This window comes from Gallus gallus, chromosome 1 (assembly GCF_016699485.2).
Source record: "Gallus gallus isolate bGalGal1 chromosome 1, bGalGal1.mat.broiler.GRCg7b, whole genome shotgun sequence".
In the NCBI taxonomy this organism is placed as follows: domain Eukaryota; kingdom Metazoa; phylum Chordata; class Aves; order Galliformes; family Phasianidae; genus Gallus; species Gallus gallus.
The window spans coordinates 170,794,272-170,819,453 of NC_052532.1; the positions used below are offsets into that span (position 1 = coordinate 170,794,272).

A 25,182-nucleotide genomic window follows, 5' to 3' on the forward strand; every position below is an offset into this window, starting at 1 on the left:
TGATGGAAACCAAATTATGAGGGAGAAGTTCACAGTTATTCCTGAGCAATGCTTTAATACCTCTTCCACTGACAACAGGTTATGGAAACACAGCATTTAATTTGCATACATCTAGTATAAAAAGAAGAGCATTAAGTAACACAAATTCCTTTGGCTACTCTACTAATCACCTTCTTCAGATAGCACCTGGCAGGTTAGCTCACTTTAGTACCCTTATGATACTTTCATTCTATTCACTCCCATGTTTTAAATCATTCCTTCATTTAATAATTGTTCTTGAGTATTATCAAAATGAGGTAGTAAGGAAAGACGTGCTTGAAGATTCCCCTATATTTAGCTGCTCTAATAAAACATGCTGGTGCAATGGGTTGATTAAAATGCCTCACCAGTGGACTCATGATTCTAAATACCAATTCTCCCAGGTGCTTTGAGCTTTGCTTCCAGTTTCTCTGGAATAGTGTCTGTTTTCTGATAGTTCTGATTTAGTGTTTTCTCCTGGATTTATCATCATGTGTAAAATGGTAATCTGCACCAGGTTGTTTTTAATTAGATCCAGACAGTGAATAACATAAAGAGAACCCTAAACTCCTAAGCATTTGGTTTATCAGTGTTTATCAGTTGAAGGAAACATTAAGGACTGAACAATGATTCTAAACCCCTTCCCTAGCACGGTTGTCCAAAAAACCTATAAGTAAAAGAATACCAACAAGATCTTCAAATCAGGGACGCTAATACAGGCCAAACCCCATTCTGGTTGAATAATGAAGGTGTTCTAAGCCAGAAACTAACCGCTTTGTTACCAGAGCTAGAAAGCACAGGAAAGACTGCCCAACGCTTCTCCTGAGAGACAAAAGCCTGTAAAACAATGCAAGGGAGATGCAGTGTTTGTAGTAAAAGCTGGTGCACTGAACTTTCAATGTGACAGAGAGCAGGTGATGCACAGCCTCTGTATATGACACCAGTGCTGAGCTCTATGACAACCTGAGAATCTCAGAGCTGTGAGTGGTACTTTAAACCTCGAAAACTAAGTACTTTGGAAGGACTGCCACCAAGCTTCAGGGCAGCTTTCAAGAAGTATAGAAGCCAAAGAGATTTCCTTGCGTTCTGCCTTTCTTTTGATAAAAATGAACTTACATTCAGGCAGTATGATGAATGTATCTATTGTATAGACTTCAGATCCTAAGGAGCCACCTGAGAAGCGTGAATGAAAACATGATAAAAAAAGAGATTCTCAGAACGAAGAATGTGAAGTTGTGAGAACTGCTGACTACATTATTTTCAGATTATAACCAGAATACTTGAGGTTTTCTGATGTAATTAAAAAAATGTTCATAGGAAAATGCTTCTGAGGAAGTCAGTAGGCACTCTGAAGTAACTAGGGACTTCCCTGTATCATCTACAATGACGATCTGACAACCAAAGAGGGAGAATCCTGATCTAAGACTGCCTTTAAGATTCCATACAGCTTTGTGCCTGTGGAAATACTTATGCAATATGAGATTTTTTTCTTAAAAATAGATGTGTACTGGAAGCTGCTTTCTTCTCCTATAAAGAACAGCCTGAAATCTCAGTTTCCCACCATGCTTCAAAAACAAAATGCCAGTCAGTTTGAAGGCAGTTTTATTCCCAGCATAATCAATAACCCAGGGAATTAGTTTTTCTATGGTAATGAGGACAGAATCTCTGTCCTGTCATTTCACTACATTCAAAGGAAAGGGTCTTGAGGAATTAGCATGCTTCATGAAACCTGCTTTGTCTACAAGGTAAAACCTGCTTTGTCTAAGAAGTCTGCACATATTTCTATTCAAAAGCAAGTTTTGTTTAAGTACCACCCTTGTCTATCAACTACAAAACTGTAGATACTAGAAAAACATACCACAGCAAGACACAATAACGCATCAGTTTAATCTAGACAGTTGTCCCCACGCTACAGCACAATAGAATTTGCACAGGGCTGAAGAAGCACATCAAGTTACAAATTCACCAGTAAGGATGACTAAATCTTATGGAATTCAGTAACTATAAATACAAATATAGAATACAAAATAGAATGTATAAATACAAATAGAATACAAAAACATTTGTATCACTCTAAATGAAATACATGTTGCAGAACCGATCTCTATTCAAAACTTTTGCTCATTGTTTCTAAGTTATTAGTAACAACTGATGATACAGAGGGAATACTCTCATCAAAATGGTGATTAAATCAAAATAATGGACAACTGATATTCTTTGAATCAGATTTGTGAAAAAGGGAAAAAAATATATACTTTCCAGAATGCACAAGTGAAAAATTATTTACTAATTTTCAAGTGAGGATTCTCTTTGAGTATAACACATCAGCAGCAAAGCTTTTGCAATCATATACATAAGCACAAAGGTCTGTTTTTCAGTACTTTAATCTTAAACTAAAAAAAAAAGTTCTAAAAACAGCTGCACTGGATACATAGCAAAAATCTTGTAAAAACACTGGACTATGAAGAGACTTCTACTTATGCACTATTGTGGCCTAAATACACATTAATAAAAAAAAGATCTGGATGACAAAAAGCAACTTAAAGATTCCTCAATATGTAAAAACATTGCAACTTTCATTGCTAAAGTAATGGAGACATACGAAAAGCTGGTTATCTGTGTATTAACAGAGTAAATTAAGTAAGAGGAGAATTAAATTTATGTCAAAGTAAGGTCTTTATCTCATGAAAACAAGTATTTCTTTGGGTGTAATTCAGCCTACTAACTTTTGTTTTTGGGGAAGGAAAATTATTTTTAGCCACAAAGAGATAGGATATTATCCTATCAATTCAGTAGTTCACTCACAAAGGAAAACAACATAAGGTGATTCACAGGACTGCTCCCAACTCTCAGTTACAAGAACTACACATCAGTACAGTAAGAATTCTTCTCGTGTACCGTTAGCTAGTTGCTAACTCCTGAAGCACAGATTCATAAATAACTGCAGATGCCTTTGTTACTTATACATCTAATACTTCTGAATCTCTAAGTCTTTGGCCTCCCTCATATCCTGAAGACTGATTTCTTGAGTGCATATATGCAATGTAAAATTGTCATTTTGTAAATGAAACCTGAAATTGTGTTTATGAGAAAAACCAGTACTTCTTACATCACACAGTAGGCTGGTATGCCTATTCATTATTCTGAACGACTTGCACTGAAGTGCCATTAAAGGTAGCAGTACAATCACCATCATTTAAAGTCATTGAACCCAAATTTGACTCCTTTATAAAACAACAGCAGTGTCTACAGCCGGTCACATCCAGACTGGAAACTGAGGGAAGGGGAACTGAATCCCTGCCAACACAACAAATGGATTGACATGGTGGGTCAACAGTTGGACAATGAATTGATGGTTATATCTATATGATCATAGTGGTCCTCTCCAACCCTAATGATTCTATGAAGTTAACGAGGATTACAATACTGTCCCATAGTGACTACACATGCAGCCTAACAGTTTGCTGTTACTTTGCTCAGACCTCAGACAGCTGAAACTTAATTGCTACCTGCTACGAATACAGCGAGGAGAGCTGAACAAGAACTGTTTCAGGTACTGAACAATGAGAAGTTCATGGAAATGAAGTTCAAAGCAAACAGCAGGAGAAGAAAAGATACCAGGAAAGCAATGCTGGCTTTGGTACAGTTGTCTAGTTAACAAAAGTATATTCTGCTTCTAACAGCAACAATATTTGTGGCTTTCATAAAAGACAAGAAAGGTCAAGTTTTCCTTTCACTCAGCTTGCCATTCTGGGATTTATTGCATAACTTCAAAAAAGGCATTATTCACATAAGTAATTAATTACTGATCTGATTATGCTTCAATACAAATTATCTAGCTCAATTAGCTGACCCTGCTTTACTGCACTAAGGGAAATTTCACAATTAATTTTTCTGTTTGTCATAGATTTTACAACTATGTAAACTGCTCTGCTGCTCTGTAAACAAATGTGGCTAATAATGCTATTTTTAGCCATATTTACTAACAGTAATAAAAGAATTAAAACATAGACATACAGGCTTTTTTATGGAATTCTAGGAAAAACTGAAGTCTAAAACAGCCACTCATCCAATAATCTCACTATATAAAAGGGAAATGAAAGCATGAGATTGGAAATACGAAAGCTGCATGATTTTGTAAAAAACAAACCTTGTCCATCAGTTTACTCGCATGAAGACTCAGGCTGTTAAAGAATATCTTCTTACTTAACAAATGCATTTCTTCTATTGTTGTCAGTAGTGTGGCTGCACTGTTTCCCACAATACCACTGAAAACAAAATAGAGATTAACGACATGGCAAGGTCAGATACTTTAGAAAGCATTTTATATACAATTTTTTCAAAGTCGAAAATGTAGGAACTGTAGGAACAGCCACGCTGGCTTTCAAGATATACGTATTAAGATGACTGTGAGAACAAGCACAATTAACCATGCCATCAAGCAGATACAACTTTTAAGTACAGTCTGTCTAAAGTTTAGCACTTTTGTCTAAAGTAAAAATACTTCTAAGCTACAAAAATGTCAGATAAAAAGTTCATTGCATCATAATAGGGCTAATTCCTATTGCTAGATGTTCAGAATACATCAAACATCTTCAGAATCTTGTTGCATTTAATGGGTTATATGTCAAACTGGATTTTCTTTTCATCAATCAGGCAGACTTCCTGTACACAGAGGAAATTATTCAGCTGACAGGCAGTACTTTAATGATCTTTAAACAATACACCACTTGCAGGAGAAAAAGCAACAGGTAAGACTGCCTCAGACGTTCCATTTTAACACTGAACTTTCAGTTTCTTTGTAACTACTGGGAAACAGACTTTGGAGATAGAATAATAACAGCAAAAAACCTTACAGCTGTTTTGACAATGAGAATAAGAATAAAATATGTTTTGCTCAATATTATGAAAGGAAAAAAAAGTCCTCTATGTGTTCTACCAGAGACCTGCAGTGCCATCACACTTGCAGAATTTAAATGCAGCAGTAGATGCCCAAGAACCATTTATTCCATTCCATCCAATACCTGAACATAAGCTCAAGTCATAGCACTAGTGACTCAAATTCTCAGCACTTCAGGACATGGCTATGAAGGAACATTTTCCTGCTATTGCTCTTTCTAACCAATATCAACTACTGCAAATGCCACCATCTATAAACAACAGTGATTCTGATTATTCTCCTGTTCCGTTGTTCTTGGGGACACTTAAAGGCTGGAAGATGACCGGTGAACCTTGAACAGCAAAAGCAAGCATCTTTTCAACAGGAAAATGCAAGTGCACAATCAGAAAAAGTGGTACCCAAACACAGCTATTTAGGGGAGAAAAAAAAAATGAATTTCTAGAGAGAATTCAACTCTAGCATTTTTTCAAAGGGATAGCTGACCATCACCCTAGATGCTTCTTGTAGTTTTTTTAACATACTATTGGCAGCCAGATAGAGAAGTAATAAAAGATTCCTTCTTTGTTTTCCAAATCAGTGCTATATTCCAATGCAGACTCCATATGGACTGAGGAGTGACAACAGACAAATGACATTTGTTTGGTATCATGCACATTTCTCCCTGACTGTATAGTACACAACAAAGACTAAGGCCAAGAAAACCCTTTCTACTAATCTTTATACTTACAATAAAGATATCCTTAACATATTCTGTAGTTTTGCATACCTGATTGTATGGTGGTAGAACTTGAGAAGATTAGAAATCTTGTACAGTAAAACTGCTCCAGGCTCAGCAACAATCACCTGCTCAATCCTAACCTGTAGAATAAGCAAACATCCTTCAGGTCATACATTCTAAAAGACAATCTCTATCATTTTATGTATAATATGACATTGACTTTCAAGAAATAAATTAAACGGGAATTAAAAAATCAACAAGAGATAATGCCCACTTCACTATAACTTTATGCTTGAACAAAAGTATTTCTGGGGTTGCCAAGCCTCTGGGTAGAAAACAAGCAGCTGTTTCTTTAAAAAATTCTTAAAAAATAAAATGAAATTATATAACTCCCTTGCCCCTAAATATGCCCCTATAGGTTTTTGTTGCAACTTGTTACTGGAAATTTCAAAATACAGAGATCATTTCATGGATTAACACCAGTACATACTGGAATTCTCCTCAGCACTGAACAGAGCAAGAACAGCTGCAGAATCCCTAAACTATAACCACTGATCATTAGCTACATGCAGCAAGTTGGAATATTCAAAGCATTAGGCATTTTACCCAAAAGACAATATTTCGTCTGAATCAATCTCTCCTTTACTTAAAGGAGATATCACATATCTGCCACCAGTATGTAACTAGATATTTTTATAACTAACAAGCAGCTATGTTGTCTGTTTATCTCAACCAGGAGATATTGGTTACACAGACCAAAACAGTGCTGACTTTCTTTACACTTGGACAGTTGATGTCTTGTCTCCATAGTACACACAGTCTCAATTCACTCATAAAAAGCTGTCCCAAGGTCAAGCTCTGGGCGCTCATGAAGCAGTGAAAGTCACTGACTTATCACTGCACTATTCTCCCACGTGCCTATGTGTGAAAGGGCTACCATACAGATCACCATCCAATCTCCAAGTTATTTGTCTGCTGTTCAGTGGAGCACAATGTGCAGCAGTGCCTTCTTGGCAGAGCCAGCTGCAGAGAGAATCAACTAAGATTATGCTCCCTTTGCATCCAAGTTTGAGACCAAGAATGAAGAATAATTTTTGACTCTTATTTGCAAAGCTCAATGCACAAGGTTAATTTCAACATTTAGCTATACTTTATTCTCTAATTCATATGTATGTACAGAAGTATACCCACTTTCAGTGTTGCATAGAAGGGTACTTGGACAGGGGTATATTACTGAGTACAGTCCCTTGGAGAGAGCACAGCCTGAAGAAATCTTAAAGAATATTGTGGAACTAAAAATGGTCCAGAGAAAAGTAAAAAGATGTTAACTAGGAAACAATTTTTCATGGTTTCTTTCAATACAAGAGTTAGAGTTACTAAACAAAACAAAATCAACAGGAACTGATCTTTCAAAAAGCCTTAAGTTAAGCTGTGCATTTCCCTCTTGCTAGATATGTTGAGAATACCAGCATTTTATACCAACTTGACACATTCATGGAAGAAAAATCTACTGAAGTCTATTAAATACAAAGATAGTAGCTATGGTTCAGTAAATCCTTAGTAAGTCCACAAACAGTTGAGGAAGCTATCCTGCAGAACTATCTTGACACAATTCCACAACATGCTTTAAGAAAATAACATGGGCATAACCAAAAACAGGGTACTAAGTTAAAATGATTTTCCATCTGACCAACTACATCTGTTTCTATATTCTTATCCCAAAGCTACATTTTTGCAGATAAGTATGACTGAACTTCAGGAAAAGCAAAACAGATCAAGATACAGATTTAGTATCCTAGCACCTCTCACTGTACGACTACTTTTAATTAGACCACTAATTACATTCCCATGAACTATAGAACCCTTAACTTCGAAGGGCATTATAATTTTCAAAGTTGAGAATCTAGTCTTAACCAAGGAACAATGATAATACATTTTTGAAATGTTCTGAGAAAGAATAACAGATTTTGTTTTAATATATTTCAAGTACTTAGAAAAGCCAGATGCCATACCTTTAGAGGCCTGCAAACACCCTCTGTGATGTGCCCAACCACTTCTTGAATATTTTCTTCCACACCTACAATGAATGCAAGCACATGCTAAGATTATGCAAATTTAATTCTCTTTTCTTCAAGACTAGAAAACAAATAAACAAATGTAAGAGCTACTCCTCCATAAAAAACATGATGAACAGCATGTTCTTTTCTTCACAAGACTAGTTTATACCTCCACTGAACTTCAAATCTAACCATTAAGAAATAGTTGCATGACAAAACAGTCCTGAAGACTCATTACCTTATGCTATACAGTTGCTTCCTAGCACAACTCAGTCCCTGGGGATTTGAGAGAGAAGGAACAAAGGGAAGAAAAACGTTTTAGCCAGAAACAGTCACAGTGATGCTCAGCATCAGCACTTGTAACTAAAGGAAAAAAAAGGGGGGGGTGGGAACTGAGATGCTTAAGGAGCAACAGTACCTACCATTATGAAAGGCCTGAACTGCAAATATACATGTCTGACAGTGACATGCTCATGGCATTGTTACAACTTACATCACATATGTACCTTCACACTGAAGTGTACCACAGCATTAGCAAGTGCTTCCTCCCTAGCAGCAGTTGAAACTAATCTATCAGAGAACAAACTATATACGAAAGAGAATATTGCCCTGTCTTATCACGAAACACAAAATTAATTGTTGCATGGCAACCAGCACTGTCATAAATCAATCAAACTGAAAGCAACAGATCTTCAAGCTCTCACTTCAGTAACAACTCGGAATAGATTTATGGAGACAGCAATAGTTTAATTCTAATTTAAAACTTGTCAACAGGAGTTCATCTTCAGATGAGACCTATGCAATGAACGGTAAACAAACTGACTGTGATAAAAATCAGGCGACCTGAAGCTGTGTTTTACAGATCTTGTTTCACACTAAAAGAGATTACCTCTCAAAGAAAAAAATTATGGAAGATGAGAGACGTGTGGCAATGCCTCTTTCCATCAAGACAGGTGAAAAACCACATAAGCAAAAAACAACTGAATTCAGTATGGTGGACATAGCTAAGAACTTCAACGTTCTAAATTGGTACGGTCATAAAAATACGTTTATATATTTATGTATTGATACTGAGGAAGAAAGCAAGACTACAAACCACGAGATTCATGGCCTGTTATGTCACAACTAACTCCCCAACACACCCTAATAATTTACCCATTTCGTTGGTAGGAACAGCCACCTTTTTCTGGTTCATCAATATAACAAGCACATCTTTGCAATCATGTTTCTAAGCCAGACTGACTCATTAACAAGTTCTTGGGTACAAAATTTTAGCTGTAAAAATATACAAGTTCAAATAGCAAGGAACATGGAATTACAATTTTGGTATATCGTATGCTTGTGCCATCACATACACTTTCAGATCTAATTAGAGTATTTTAGACTTAGCAAAGAGCAAAAAGAAATCTTCCAACACAATTGATTATATAAGTGTTGCAATTATTAGCAAGTCACAGTGACATGGAAGAACTACAGATTAAACAACCCTTAAGAGATGCAAAATCACTTTCAGATCCAATACAGTGCAAAACCATTGGCCTATTCTGAATTTTGCAGTGCTTAACATTTTAATGGCTTTTTTGGCCAGATAAATTTTCAAGGGCTACTGTTTGCAAGCTTATAATTTTAAAGCTTTTCAATTACTTAGGAGTGCTTCATTATGGGCTACAGATTCTGCTCTTTCTAAAGTCAAAATAGTGAACAACTCTCCAAAATGGTATGCACAGGTCTTCTTCTACTGGGACCAAATCTACATCTGTCTCCATCCACAGGCAGACATGTTGCTCTTTTTTTTTTTTTTTCTTATTTAAAGAGAAGGGGAAAATTTTTGTGTCAATGCAACTCAGCACCTTCTCCATAGTCCTGCAATTACATAGGGCTTACAGAAGGACTTAAGAGTGACCTGAACTCAGAGATTCCTGACTTAAAATAATAAAAACAGTTCCACCTCCAAAAAACTATTCAAAGTGAAACTAGAGATAAAACATTTGACTGACCTAGTATTGATGAGATAGTATTTCTCTACATTTCACTTTCAAAACTGCTCATCTACTCTATGCTAGCTGCTTGGTCTCCCTCTACAGGGAATAGGGAAAAACAAAATAAAACAGTTTTGATGAAGAGTCTCCAGAAACGCCTATCTCAGAGCTATCTTTTGTTAGGAAGATTATCCCTTTGGAAAGCAAATCCCTCTCATTATCTATAGTCACAAGTCAACAAGATGTCTACTTTTAAATGGACAAATTAAACTAACTTCTGTTGCAGCCTGTGCAACCTGAGGACTGTACAACAACATAGATAATTCACCTCAAATCTCTCAGTATCACACACACTGTACACACTCATTAGTACCAAATCAGGATCTGTTTTTATACGAAGCATATAATCTCAATCTATTTAATCTGAACCATAAAGCTGCACTTCCCTCGTAAGGGTTCTTGCTATATTCAGTGGTATCCCATTAAGTACTGTTTCATCTTACAGATCTTATCCTACAACCATGCTCATCATCAGAATTTTTTCCAAAGATGCAAAGCAATAGTTAACAGATGCATCTTCCAGGCTTTGTTGGTCCCAGTGTGAAGAGAAGAATCCCCCTTCACCTTTTATGAAAAGTAGGCAGCAGTGATGGCAAAGCACAAAAACATGTTTGCTTATAACATTTTTGCTTCGAATACTAAATATTTTGTGTATATTGGTCTCTTAGAAAGAAGTTTTGACCTGGTGATATTTTTGGATTTTTTTTTTCCCTGTAAATGCTTCTATTATCTGTATTCTCAAGTAGTTTACTCTGACTTATGGCCGAAATTCTCTAAATATATCTGCTTAGAAGGTCACAGCATCTCAGTCTGACTTCCTGCCAGAAGACCGAAGGATTCTGTAGTTAGATAAGCACTGCACAAGGAGGTGGGATAACTTCAGAACAGAATGGAAGACTGGGCAATAGCACAGCCAACTGCAGAACCAGATGCAGTACTGTCTTCTGTGTGGCCAACTTTTCCTGAAAGGCTCCCCAGATACAGCAGAAGCATTAGATCAGAATTATCATGTTTTTTTTCTCTCCCATATAACCATCATGAGACCTACTTTATTGTCTCTCTGAGATACTGCCAGTAAATTAAATTAACTTCTTCAGTATGCTGTAACTGTGCTTAAAAACCAACAACATTCCTTTTTGGTTTGATTTACAGTTCCTACTTCCTTTAAACAGCCTCCTTGCTCATATACCTTTAATTACAAAAAATAATTTGTATTTCCAGCAATAAGGAAAATGAGAATGCATATTAACTTTAGATCCCAAATCAGGACTCAACTAAACTCACAATCTGAAAAACTCACCAAAAATACAGATCAAATGTTAGCTCTTGCACAGGGTTTGTTGCAACTGAGCAAACGTTTTATTTGTTTAGTAAGTCTGGCAGAAGCTGTAGAGGCCAATCACGTTACAGCTTCTACTGAAAAAAGTTCTCAAAAGCATGGTTCAACATACTTAAAACAGAGAAAAACTGCTGAAAAATCTGCATGAGAATCTACAGTTTCATTAATAAATGAGATATTTGTTATCATAAAGCTGTATCTACAGTGGCCTACTTTGACTTTCAAAAACCTATTACTTGACACATGAAAATTCCCTTTTTTGTAGCATAGAAGGAAAATAGAAAGGAATAACAATTCTCAAAAAATAACCTTATGATAATGTGTTCAGAGAGATATACTTACACCTTATGGACAATTTTGAACTCTCAGCTACAGTCCAAAATGTCTCTTTGTAAATTTAGTAAACCTATTATGAGTACAGTAAAATGAAAAGAATGCAATTGGAAGTATTCTTCTTTGGTAAGGACTTCTGACAAAATGTAACCATATGTAATTCTGAAGTTAATTCCAGGAAAATGAAAACTTAACTCTCAAAACTTAAGCCCATGCTTCTTAACTTACTTTCTTATCTCTCCTCAATATATGTTTTGAAATCAAGTACTACCTTGAATAGTCACAAGCTTTAATATAGCTTCTAGATGTTCTTTTTCAGAAGCTGTAGCTTGATGCAGCCAGGCCAGCATGTCTCCTACATACCTAAATAAAGACAAAATTCTACATGAATCAGGGATTTATGGTGTGAGGGATTCGAAGTGTGAACAGGCAAAAGAAGGGTTATTCCCTATACATTCTCAGTACAGTACCTCAGAGGATCATGGGAGTGCATTTCAATAGGGCGGGGAGTGCCTCCCAGACCTCCTCTGGTGAGAGCATCTATAAAGCCACGGACTACAGCACTCCTTCGAGCTGTTCCGAACTCATCCAGAGTGTACCTGTTACCAAAACATGAAAATGTGTAAAACAGAATAGTTCACCATAGCACATTTAATCTCTTCAGTTTTACAGTTAATACAAGTCATCATTTCTATAGTTCTAAAAAACTTGCACCAATGCTTCTAAAGCTCAGCATTCAAAAATTCCTGACATTATTGATGCTACATAACAAATACTACAGGTGGTTTTTTCCTTGACCCTTCCGTTCACTGACCACACACAAATAAATAAATGAAAAATCATTTCCATTTTTGCACATGTAAGCGTGAATTGACAGGTCTGGGACTCCTGTTCACATGTGGTCCACAACTGAATGACAGAAGAAGTAAATCACTGCCACAACACGAGGCTTCCTCGTTCCTCTAGATCACCAGGTGATTAGTAGTGACAGAGTTATTTACACATAGTTGTTTGATGTCAATCAAATGGATCTCAGTTACATACTTAAAGCATGGATAATTGTAACGCAGACTGCATAATCTCAAATGGCATTCTGGTAATAGAAAATGTACTCTGAAGATACACACAGCTCATTTTTGGAGAAGGCTACTTTCCTGTTGGGGTGAAAGCACAATAAGAGTTGACGGACGGGAAACAGACACTGCTAACATCCTTGATTTATCTGGTTAGAAACAGGACTTTAGAAAGCAATGGAACAATTGCTTTTTTGAAGAACAGAATTGAAGTATTTTGAACACGATCCACAAACTACAATGACGAAAAAGAAAAAAGACAACACCATATTTTCCCAACATAACAGAAGAAATGCCAAAGAGTAGGCTTGGTGTCACTTACCCATGACACCCAGCAGCTGAACAGATATAAAAATAAAATAATAATAATAGAAAGCATGTTACTCACTGACTGAAGTTAAATATGTCCTGTGCTCACAATTAAACAGACACGAAGGACAGAATACAAAGGGAAATAATACACTGTGTCATACATGCTTCAAGTTAAGTTCAATTAGATTTTTCTTACACTATAAATACTTTAATGAATCATTCATTTTTGTTCTTTTTTTCATCTAAGTTACTATTAAAGGGGGGAACAGAGTGAAGAATCTTGAGATTTCTTTTTCAGTATTCCTCATACACTGTACTTTCTTACTCAGATAGTAAGGATATGTTTTGTGTTTTTTTTTTTTTTTTTTTTTTAATAAAAGGTTGATAAAATTAGCCTTTAATCAATCATTACTTACAAAATTTATGCAGTTAAATATGAGAAAATCTAGAATCCACTGATTGCCCACAGTCAAGGAATAGCAGCGTTGCAGCTCCGATACAGGAAAAAGCAGTCAAGCTTCCCCCACTCTATTAACCAGCAATGCCGTTGCAAATACAGCAGGATAAGGTAACAGTGAGATTGTAAGACCCATTTGATTTGAATTCAGCAGTTAGTAATGGTGATTTATTTAAAAAAGAAAAACACAACTTCTCATTTTGGTCTCAGTAGGATAGGGGATTACAATGCTAAAATCCTACACGCATAACAATTAATTAGTAACAATTATTTGTACTAGAAAAACACTACTTAGTGTTATTTTAGGGGAAGAAAGCAACATTTAGACTCTGTTCAGTCCTGTTTCAACTTTTCAAAAATCCAGTAAAGTAATAATAATGATCTGTGAGGGGAGAAAGAAGGCAGTGGAAAAGCCTTGGAAATCAGGGTGGAGGACGGAAGAGGAAGACTGCTTTGAGTTATAGCTCTATGTATTATCTATTAAACAGTTCTCAATGTTTCTGTTAGAAATAAAAGCAAAGTGAAATGTATTTTTCAGATCTGTACTTAGTTTCCAAAAGGCCATCCAGGGTACAATCCTTCTGTCACCTTAAAATTAATATTACAAATTCTTGTTTACTTATTTATGTCGTCCTGTTTCTAAACTGTTCCTCTCTGTCTTACTTTTATCCAATCATAGATGCTGGGGCCGTAATTTGGAAGGGAAGCTAGGTTTAGCTTATACTTATACGAATAACAGCAATTAAAAGTTATTTTCTTCTATGACCTAGTTCTTATATTTCAAGCTCAGGAGGTAGTATGTACAAAGGTATTTAAGTTATCTCTAGATTTAAAATACAAAGCATCAGTACTGCATTTGTGACAATGGTCATCTATGGTGAGTGAGACATGGTTCCATCTTTTACAACATCATTTCCTTTTGCCATTCTGGAAGGAAAAAAAGTGTCCTATCATTTGTTTTATTATTATTATTTTTTAACTTTGGTAACATTACTATTGTTTATAAGAAAAGAATTAGGATAAAAATAAAGTCTCTATTGCAGATTCATTTTAAGCTAGACAAAATCATAGAAGGTTTGGAAAAGGTCACCAAGGTTGGAAAAGACCCACAGGATCACCCAGTCCAACCATCCAGCCATCACCAATACTTCTCACTAAACCATGTCCCTCAACACAACAGCTGTGGGTATATACAGAAGATACTTTAGTTTTAGTTTTTGCTGATATCACTCAGTCTAAAAGAGCAAAACTATAGTTTTACAAAGTCGAAAGTAGCACCATTTAACAAAATGTTTATTGCAGAAAATACAAAACATATTTATAAAGAACCCTATGAAATGTTGTGAATAATCCTATGCAGCTGTGAGAAAGGGCCCAGAGGACAGACTGCAAAAAAATGGGCTCTCCAACCTCTCACTTCAGCCTAAAGTACCAACTGGCTGCAATGCTTGTAAGGAGCAAAATCAAAACAAAACTTCAACATCAAAGAAGCTAAATGTACCAGGGCTAACGGTAAAACTATCTCCTCAGGTACATGGTCACTCCAATATAAACAGTTCTTAGAGTGCCACCTCGTGGTTGTCTACAAACTACCATTTAATTTACATGAAACAACAAACTCTGAACAAGTGAGGACTACTATGTACCTAAGTACCCCTATGCTTTGGGACCCATATGTAGTAGCTTGTTTTCCATTCTCCTCAGAGAGGATCTGATTAATGTTTATAACAATCTTAAATGCAAGAGTCAAAGGGACATGGCCAACCTCTTTTCGGTGGTCTGTGTGGACAGCACAAGGGGAAACAGCCATAAATGGGAGCATAGGAAGTTCTGCACCTATGTGCTTGCAATACTTCTTCACATTAAGGGTGATGGAGCACTGGAACAGGCTGCCCAGGGAGGTTGTGGGGTCTCCTTCTCTGGAGTTATTCAAGACCCACCTGGATGCCTACCTGTGCAGCCTGCTGTATTATTATGCATTATTAAAAAACGTTCTCACTATCAGAAGTGCCTCAGCAACAGCTAATTAGCTGTTTATCAATTTTTTCACTTTGGGAATTTAAATGAGACAATCATGAAATTTGGGTAGCTTTTTTTGCTCTACAGAAAAACCCTACAAGGAGAGCAGCAAAAAATCAGATATAAACAAGAAGTCTGTCATTTTATTTATAAAGCAAAAAGTTTGAAGAAGACCAACATCTACTATACTGTGAGTATGTCAAAGAAATTTCTGAATTTTAGATAATTTGAATAAGTTTTTGTCACTTTTTTTTCAAATCTGATGGAAAACTAAATTGTCACTGTCCTTTGTACTGCAAATCATTGCAGTCTTCAATTTTCATAGGCTGAAAATACTGATTTCTGTTAGAGATGGTCATGAACACTGACTTACTTGTACAGAACAGGTCTATCTTGTAAGGCTTCCATAGCTTGAGCGAGAACTGGAGAAATGTCACACGATTCTTGTGTCAAAGTCCTGCACTCATCTATAAAATATCAACAGAGATAAAAGTGCCTTCTTTACAATGCAATACCTTTTCTACAAGGCTGACAGACAAGAAAAAGGGCTACAAATTCAAAGGTCTCTGATTTTGAATTGAAGTCTCCAGTATGTGCTACCTGGCCTTGTTTGTATTAACGCAATTAGTTTCCCCCCTTAAGCAGTACTTTGCTGTAAACTGGATGCCCATCACGAATCTCAACAAAAGTAAAAATTAAACGAAGCTTATTATCTTCTTACACCCACATACAAACGTTAAATCATTCAACCATGAAAATTCTGTCAGGCTTCTTTATAAGAGATTGACACATCCCAGATAAATCACTGAGAAAAAAATGGAGCAAGCATTTAACCAAGCCGCGAGGCTTTTTTGTTTCTTTGTTTTTGCTTTCACTTTAATGACATAACTATACAATCTTGCAAAACCCATGCAGGAATGTCGAAATCACATAAACTAAATCACACAACAGCATAATAACGCTGAATTTTTGTTAGAATGAAACTGCAACCACTATCTGAGAATTCAGCACCCACTGAAGAACAGCGAACGAATTTCATCTCCCTTTGCACTAGCTTATTGCACACCTCTTGCTGTCAGTGTCTTGACAGATGTAACCTAAAAGCATCTACATTTTACACTATTTAGATATCAGATCTAATACCGATGCTTGGATCCAGAAGATGTGAAAAAATAATCACCTACAATGATTCCAAAGAGCATCCTAATAAAATAAGTTGGTTCTGTTTGTTTGTTTTAATAAGACACTTATCAAAAACCAGAAGTTTCCTGTGACCTGTGAGAAAATAAAATGCAATACACTTAGCAATTTCCTTAGACTAACTAACTGTAATTACTGCTGTTCGTGGAAAGACATCTGAAAATACAAATACATAACATGGTTTTACAAACAGATGAGATCAGACCAAAAAAGGGGAGACTCTCCAGTTAACCATTTGGTTCATAAAAGCTAGCTTTTAGACAAATCTTTCAGTAAGAAAGAAACCCAAAGCTTTGTTAGTGAGTCTTGGAAAAGGCTTTTGCTGAGTTCAATCCACATCAAAGAATTAGAGGAATCATCATCATCATATTCATACACATAAAGGAATTGTGGTCCTACTTTGAGTCCATCTGTAAAGTCGCTCATAAGATGTCTCTTGCAGTAAAGCCATCTGTTCCATAATTTCCAAGCTGCAAGATAGAAAATTTTTATTTGCAAACATCATTCTAGGTAGTACTACCAGAAATGTATAAAAAGTATCATTATTAAAAGTATGAACATTTAAAGATATTACTGTTCTTCATTTTGATGTGAAATATTCCATAAGGTCATGAGAAGTAAAGAACAAGACACTGCTGTAACTTTTGTTTGTAATTAGCAAAGTTTATCTTGCATTTAAATAACACTCACCCTGCCCTTTGCTGATTTGTCCGGAGGAGAATCTTGACATCATCATGAATTTGCTTTACTCTTCCCAAAGCCTTGAAAAAGTCCTAAAGCAATAAATAAAATAAACACAGGGTTAAAAAAAAACAAAAACAAGCTCTCACTCACACCTCTTGCAGTTTATACTCCCTCTTTTAATTTCATTTTCATGTTCCTTGCAGGTCTGTGTTCCAAGTGCTCCTTGTTAATATAAGCTTCCCTGTCGCTTCTCATCCTTCATTCCATCTTAATAGCCCCGTGACATATTTCTCTCCCATTGCACCACTCCTTTCTGCAACATTTTTTTCTCAAATAGCCACCAAGATGTGTTTTTAATCTATCTTGTAGGTACTATGCATACATTCTACATTTAGCTATCAATTTTGGGAGATTTTGAGGGTATTACTATGTATTCCACTATCATCCCCTTATTAACATTAGCAACTAAGGAGTAAAGTGAAGCACTGTAAAGAACAACGATTACATTATGTTTTGTTTTCATATAATAGGGTAACAATTCCTAAGACTTTACAACATACTAGGATTTCCAGTGTAATATTTCCATCCCAAATAAAGTATCACCAGTAGTGAAGAAAAAACCTCTAGAAGACATTGAGGTTGCAGCAAGAAGGCTATTTTGTTACTATTTCAAAGCATTAATGGAAATCTACTAACATTAACAAACACTTCTTTTTACAAAGTCCTCTTTCAAACATTATAAAGGAGACTGGAGATTGAGATGTAATTGTTTCTTTTGTGACTTGAATACAGTTGGCTCCAGAAGAGTTCCATTCTGTTTCAAGTCATATAAAACTACGTATTTTAAGAGAAATAGCCAATTGATTTAACACGCTGGCTTGCATCAACTGTGTTGAAGATCATGTATTTGTAAAAACCCAGAAATATATGTATAAAATCTCTCCAAAACAGAACTCTGTCTTTAAAGTCAGGGCTTTTTACCTAGGCTAGAATCAAGCAGTGTGCTTGAAACTTTATTACTGAAGTTTGCAACTTCAGTAGCACTGGGATGATTCCATCTGTTACTTCTGCACACTTTTAGGTAGGTCGAAGTATCAAAAGGATCAATCCCTGCTCTGCTGCAAACCAAGCACTCAGTAAATAGCATAGCATTGCTATCACTGTTCCTTGCAACGTGCTTTTCAGAAACCTGAATGTTATTTCATGATAATAGTTGGTACAAAAGCATAGAGCAATTACTCAAGCACACCACCATTTAACACATTCCATTTATGCTTTCATTAGCATTGTTTATGTTATCTGTTTCACGTCTGCAATAATGCTTGAACTGGAAACAGGATGCCTGTGGGAATGAGATACCACGTCTCAGCAGGTAGTCTGCATTTAAGTGAAGGTTTCTACGCAACTACAATAAAAAAAATCTATTAAGTATACTCAATTCTCTCATTATTCAGTTTGCTCGTACTGCAGAACAATAAGCTGCCTCACCAAAAAATGAGCATTTTCAAAAACTTGCTCTGGAAGGTGGCCGAAAGTGAATCAGCACCTAATATCTTCATCAAGAAAATGAGAGAAAACCCCAAATTATATTGATTCAAGTTACTTAATACTGAATATATATATATACGTACCTACACACACACACACACAGAATCATAGAATGACCTGGGTTGAAAAGGACCACAAAGATCATCTACTGATCATCAGCCCCCTGCCACAGGCAGGGTTACCAACCACCACACCAGGCAGCCCAGAGCCACATCCAGCCTGGCCTTGAATGTCTCCAGGGATGGGGCATCCACAACCTCCTTGGGCAACCTGTTCCAGTGTGTAACCACCCTCTGTGTGAAAAACTTCCTCCTAATACCTAACCTAAACCTCCCCTGTTTCAGTTTAAGACCATTCCCCCTTGTCCTATCACACACACAAAAAAGCAGTACTACTTAGTACCTATGACATCAATTTCTCATTTGCTTTATTAGACCATGTAGTAGTTTTAAAACATCTTTGCTGAAAACTGAGGCTCCATAAAGGTCTTTTTGAAGTGCGAGAATACACGGCAGCTCTTACTGCTCCTTAAACTCATTATACAAACTAGAATTTAACGCTGGTTTTCTTCCTTGCTACCAGAATCTTTCATCACACATTTCAAACTCATCAGAAATTCAGCGCTGTGTTAAAAGGTACATTCCTCCATAAAAAAATGAAACTACAAGCTGATAATAAGATCTCATGTACAATTCAGCTAGGATGTTTTTACATTTTAGTTCGGGGCAAAGCTTTTAATGTTCACTGAGTTACCTCGGTAATTGGCTCATCTTTCGTGCCTCGAAGGAGGTTCATTTCATCTGGTGTCAGCTGGAATTTTGCTATGAATGCATCTGCAACTTGTGCTTTCATTTCTAGTCTCTGACTGTAATAAAACAAAGTGAAAAGGACATTAGCCGTTAATGCTTATCTCTGATTCATTTTGCATATTCATACTCTTGCAAATATAATAAGCACTAGAAACCAATGCTATTAAATTCTAATAGTACATTTTTGCCATCAAACACTTGAGTCGCATCTTTATGTACAATTTTCCATTACCTTACATACATTACTGAACAAAAACAATGTAAAGTTAACACATCTGAGAACTAGCAAATTCTTTCAACAATATCCCCTTCGCATTTGTATCAGAAATTATCTAATCCGGATACTCTGTACTTGAACAATTCAATGATTGCAATTATCTCCTTTCAAATTCATCCCGGAAAGAATGAGTTTTCAGCTCCTATTCTCAGAAAGACATCAAAAGCTGTAGAATCCAAAACACAAAAACGATCATTCGATTCATCCCGTTTAATATAGAAGGGTGCATTTCTGTTTAACAATATACAGATGGGATACAATTTTACTAATCTCACAAGCAATCAAGACGTAATGGCTAATTGTCTTGTTGATTACCCCTCCTGAAATAAACACAGCAGGGATGCGATATGCAAATGCCATCTCTCACGGGCAGCACTTGTTTTTTTACAGGTGTGTTCCATCACACACCTTACAAGCACACAAGGACTCAAACGAATCTACTTTTACTCCACAGGATGGATTTGGAATTCCAATACCAACAGAAAAACTGCTTAAACTGTGATTTGAGCACACAGCATTCCATGAAATAGATATTTTTTTTCTAGACACCAAGAAGACACTGAATGAGTTATCTGTAGAAGAACAGGACTCAGTTATTACTTTAAGACCATTTCAGTTTCCAGTGTAATTACTACAAGATAAATACACTGCTATTATAAGAGTGTTAAGACAGACAAATACACTTCTAAAACTGACTGCTGTAATTAAATTTCCCTGCAAGATTAAAGCTTGAAAATTAAGTTTTTACTTACTTGCTGCTTCTGTGTTACCCAGCTCTGGTGTCTGGCCTGCGCTCAGCTGAAGAAGCACAGAAAACAGGCATCCCTGCTGCAGGCTTAGTTAACTTTCCTACCTTGAAGCTCCACAAACTCTTAGAGTTTTTGCAGTTGTCAATACTCCAGCATACTAAACAATGAGGAGGACCGGAATGTGAAATCCAAAGCTGTTTAATGGCGAGATTTATTAAATTTGAGGTGAATGGGACTGTTACAACTTTATACTGGCAGTTCCACCACATTTAAAAATCCTAAATGCTTATGACTTAGCTACTGAAATGGGAGATCAGGCACGGACGCTTCAAGTTTCATCAAATGATTGTGCTTTTAGCAACACATTCCTCTTCCACATTATTGTGATGAGGAATTCTAATCCATCAATGTCACCATCAATGGATTTGATTGAAATAACCACCAGTGTAATTCAGTGAATTACCTTTATTTAATCACTCTCCCCTCTCATGACAGAAACCTCTATTTTATATTTAACTACAAAGCTGAGTAGACTTACATTAGACTTGTTCTCCTCTAGGGAAGACAAGGAAGGTAGGAAGGAGGCTGGAGAAAGCAAATGCAAGGTCTTCTTTGGTTTTATTTAAAGAAATACTATCTCCCATAAACATGGGAACAATTGGTATGTAAAGACACTTCTTTGTTCTTAGAACCTGTGTACTGTCTGAGCATAAAGGAATTTCAATTGCCCTTACAAATGATTTCCATTAACTATTCTTGCTCATTCTTCAGATTTTTTAATGTTATTTTTATAGGATCTTTCAGCAGCAGTCTGCATACCTTTACCAAACTGAGGAAGGCTGAAGTCTCCTTTCAAGAAATGCAGTAGAGCAGACATACCAGGGTTTTGTTTCTTTTTCACTTTACTTTGAAGACTTGTTGGAATTAAGGCTGTAGACTTCCAAAGAATAAGTCACAGAGAAAGGAACTATACAAAAAACATATCTATTAGTCAGCCCTGGGATTCTGTGCCCCATTTACTTATATGGTTATGAAAATAAACAATTAACAATCACAGAAGACCTCAATTCTAAATCACCAACCTTCTGTAAGTCCTCACTCTACACAACCCTCCTTCTATTCCTTTTTTCCCCCCCCTGCTATAAAGAGCGATGTCCCACCAAAAATCACGCTTTTAAGTTGTTTTCATCTATGGCTGTGTCTTTGGATAACACCTGCTATAATTGCTCATTGGCCCACTCCATGGCCTTGCAGTAATTCACTCACATAAAAGAGTCATAGAATAGAATCACAGAATGGTTTGGGTTGGAAGGGACCTTTAAGATCATCTAGTTCCAACCCCCCACTACAGGTAGGGACACCTCCCTCTAGACCAGGTTGCTCAAAGCCCCATCCATCCTGGCCTTGAATGCCAGAAGGGAGGGGGCATCCACAGCCTCTCTGGGCAACCTATGTCAGTGTCTCACCACCTTCACAGTAAAAAAGTGCTTCCTAATATCTAGTCTAAATCTACCCTCTTGCAGTTTAAAACCATTTTCCCTCGTCCCGTCCTGCATGCCCTTATAGAAAGTCCCTCCCCAGCTTTCCTGTAGGTCCCCTTCGGAGTCATATATTAAATTCCAACACAATGTGACATAAAACAATTGCCTCAAGGTGGCAGCAACGTTTAATCTATCTGTCTCAAGATAGCCAGAGTGGCAAAACCTTCTATCCTAAATCTAAAAGCATGTGTCTTTGACTTTTAATAAAGCTATTTCATTTGGGCTCTGTAGAAGGGATATGAGATTTAAACAAGCTAATCAAGCCCAGTTTCAAAAAACAGGTTACCAGGTTAATAAGCCTTGATTATCCATCTGTGTGTGGAAGAGAACCTGTTTTCTAGACAATGACTGATCAGCATGAAACAAGAAAAGCTGGGGTAAGGCTATTTTGCACATAGCTCACAGCAGTCAGCACCTGTATAGACACTCAGACATTTCAACACCCATGGCCCTTCCTGCCAATCTCATCACGTCTAACTATGTTCTGAGGAAGCACAGTGTATGGGATGGGAAGGGAAAACTGTGCTGGTATCTCAGAGTTGGTCCTTTTCTTTTTTCCCCTTCACCAAAGTTATCCTTGCATAAAAGAACAAAACTAACAGATCATGGGAATACAGAGCCGATGCAAAGCAGGAAAGCGCCAAGCACTGGTAGACATTTTGAGCTTGGATAGGGGACAGGACTCCAACAAAGAGCAATTTCCCCAGTTTTAATCGTTACCACGGAGACAGAATTCTTTTGCAAGAGAACTCAAAAGGGCTGGGAAAACTATGCACTTCATGCACTTTTCACTTGAACTAAATACAAATGCACGCTGTTTGTTCGGATTATCACCTAGACAGCTGAAAAAAGGAGGTGAAGGAGGGACAGACTTCTCCAAAATTTAATTCTATCTCACCACCAAGCATACCAGAGAAGTCTGCTAGTGCCCTTTAATTGGGAAGAGTCAAAGCACAACTTTCTGAAAGCACTTTCAGTTCACACTACTGAGGATTCAACACTCTCATTTTTAAAACCTCAAAGAGAAACATTCATAGTCATTTTAACTCAAAAAACAACCATCTTCAATGGATATTTATAAATGCTCCTCACTGGGAACTGGAGAAGTTATTTTTTCTGTTATGGCTTTTGCAGAAGGCAAATATAAAAGATTATTTAACAAAACATTTGTATACGAGAAACCATGTTTAGAAACAAGTTTTTAAAATTCAAATTAAATAAAAAACATTTTTTTAAAAACCAGCTGCAAAAATAAAATTAAAAAACAAACAAACAAAAAACATTTGTAGAAGAAATTTTTATACTGTTTTTTGGCTGTCATAGAATCACAGAATCATAGAATGACCTGGGTTGAAAAGGACCACAATGACCATTGAGTTTCAACAACCCCCTTCCACAGGCAGGGTCACCAACCAGCAGACCAGGCTGCCCAGAGCCACATCCAGCCTGGCCTTGAATGCCTCCAGGGATGAGGCATCCACAGCCTCCTTGGGCAACCTGTTCCAGTGCGTCACCACCCTCTGTGTGGAAAAACTTCCTCCTAGTACCTAACCTAAACTCTCTCTGTCTCAGTTTAAGACCATTCCCCCTTGTCCTATCACTATCCACCCTTGTAAACAGACATTCCCTCTCCTGTTTATATGCTCCCTTCAAGTATTGGAAGGCCACAATAAGGTCTCCCCGGAGCCTTCTCTTTTCCAAGCTAAAAGACGAATCATACATCTTTTAAAAAAAGAGAACACAAACATCATGAGAAGGTGACCAATTTGGTGAGCAATTCCACCACAGAATTCAATTATTTCATTTTCTGCTACAGTAAAAAAAAGAAAAGAAAAAGGAAAGTAAAAAGCAGTGAATTGCCTAACATATTCCCAGGATAAAGGAAAATAACATCATGATTACAGAAAGCTTTTGTGAGACCTCATCTGGAAAACATCATAATCCTGACCACCTGTGTTCAAGAACAATGGACTCCCATCGGACCTGAGCTAGTGGGCTGACCATGGGAATGGAGAACCTTTTTTTATGAGAGGAGGCTTAATGATGCTCCACCTAAGAGTTAGGTTGGAAATTAAGAAAAGGCTTTCAAAAGGAAAGAACGAGCTTTTGAGGTAAGCAGCAGGTACAAAACACAAAAATAATTAAGTACTTCTATGCTGAATGACTGACGAGTTTATGGAAGTCATTATGTAAATGAGATGTGACAGAAGAAAAGTGGACTTGAACTTTGGTTTCCCTCATCTGAAGTCCCTATGTGAAGAGAGCAAGCCTGCAATGCAGCAGCTGTGCTATGCAATATGCTTCACTCTAAACACAAATAGATACAAAAAAAAAAACCCAAAACAGGCAAATTCAGAAGTTCAATAACAAAAGATATTAATCGCACTGAAACAATTCAAACCTTTTCAAAGAGATAGATTACTAAACACTAGAATGAAAAAGTTTATATGCTGTAAATACATTCATAGTAGAATCATAGGATGGTTTGGGTTGGAAGGGATCTTTAAGATCATGTAGTCCCAACCCCCTGCTGTAGGCAGGGACACCTCCCCCTCTAGACCAGGTTGCTCACAGTCCCACCCAGCCTGGCCTTGAATGCTTCCAGGGAGGGGGCATCCACAGCCTCTCTGGGCAACCTGTTCCAGTGTCTCACCACCCTCACAGGGAAGAATTTCTTCCTAATATCTAGTCAGCGTGTAATCATTTTTTGTTTTCACTTGCATAACTAACCATAAGGTTCCTGTGGACATCACCTTTATTTACAGAATAGTTTGGATAAGATTCTTCACACGCAGGACTTCCAAGCAGTCATTTGATCTATATGCTCGCTGGGGAAATCAGCATTTAGCAATGGTTAAGATACAATATGTAGTTTCTAACCTGTGAACAGAGGTTAGGTTAAAAAGGAGCATGCTTCCAGTAGATGGATTATTTTGCACCTTGTAGAGGTTAAGAGAGCTGATACTGTTGCACTAAACAGACTGGCATCTCGGTATATCTTTTACATAATGGAGCACAAAGACATTCAAAATGGGACTCCTTAGTTTAGTTTTCAAATCTGTCATCAAATTCTAAAATGTTGCCAAGGGCATGAAAAATGCACTGCTCT

General features: G+C 36.9%; 1 protein-coding gene across 1 annotated transcript in view; it reads right to left on the reverse strand.

Annotated features, from left to right (window-relative positions):
- Window positions 1-25,182, reverse strand: part of COG6 (component of oligomeric golgi complex 6) — a 51,336-nt gene that overhangs the window by 16,807 nt on the left and 9,347 nt on the right. The window contains exons 5-13 of the mRNA XM_417082.8: window positions 19,451-19,562; window positions 17,156-17,238; window positions 16,865-16,935; window positions 15,639-15,732; window positions 11,875-12,003; window positions 11,676-11,767; window positions 7,649-7,713; window positions 5,685-5,776; window positions 4,169-4,286 (exon numbers count right to left, since the gene is read on the reverse strand). Coding sequence (XP_417082.2) covers window positions 4,169-4,286; window positions 5,685-5,776; window positions 7,649-7,713; window positions 11,676-11,767; window positions 11,875-12,003; window positions 15,639-15,732; window positions 16,865-16,935; window positions 17,156-17,238; window positions 19,451-19,562 — 856 coding nt within the window. The remainder of the gene's footprint in view (window positions 1-4,168; window positions 4,287-5,684; window positions 5,777-7,648; window positions 7,714-11,675; window positions 11,768-11,874; window positions 12,004-15,638; window positions 15,733-16,864; window positions 16,936-17,155; window positions 17,239-19,450; window positions 19,563-25,182) is intronic.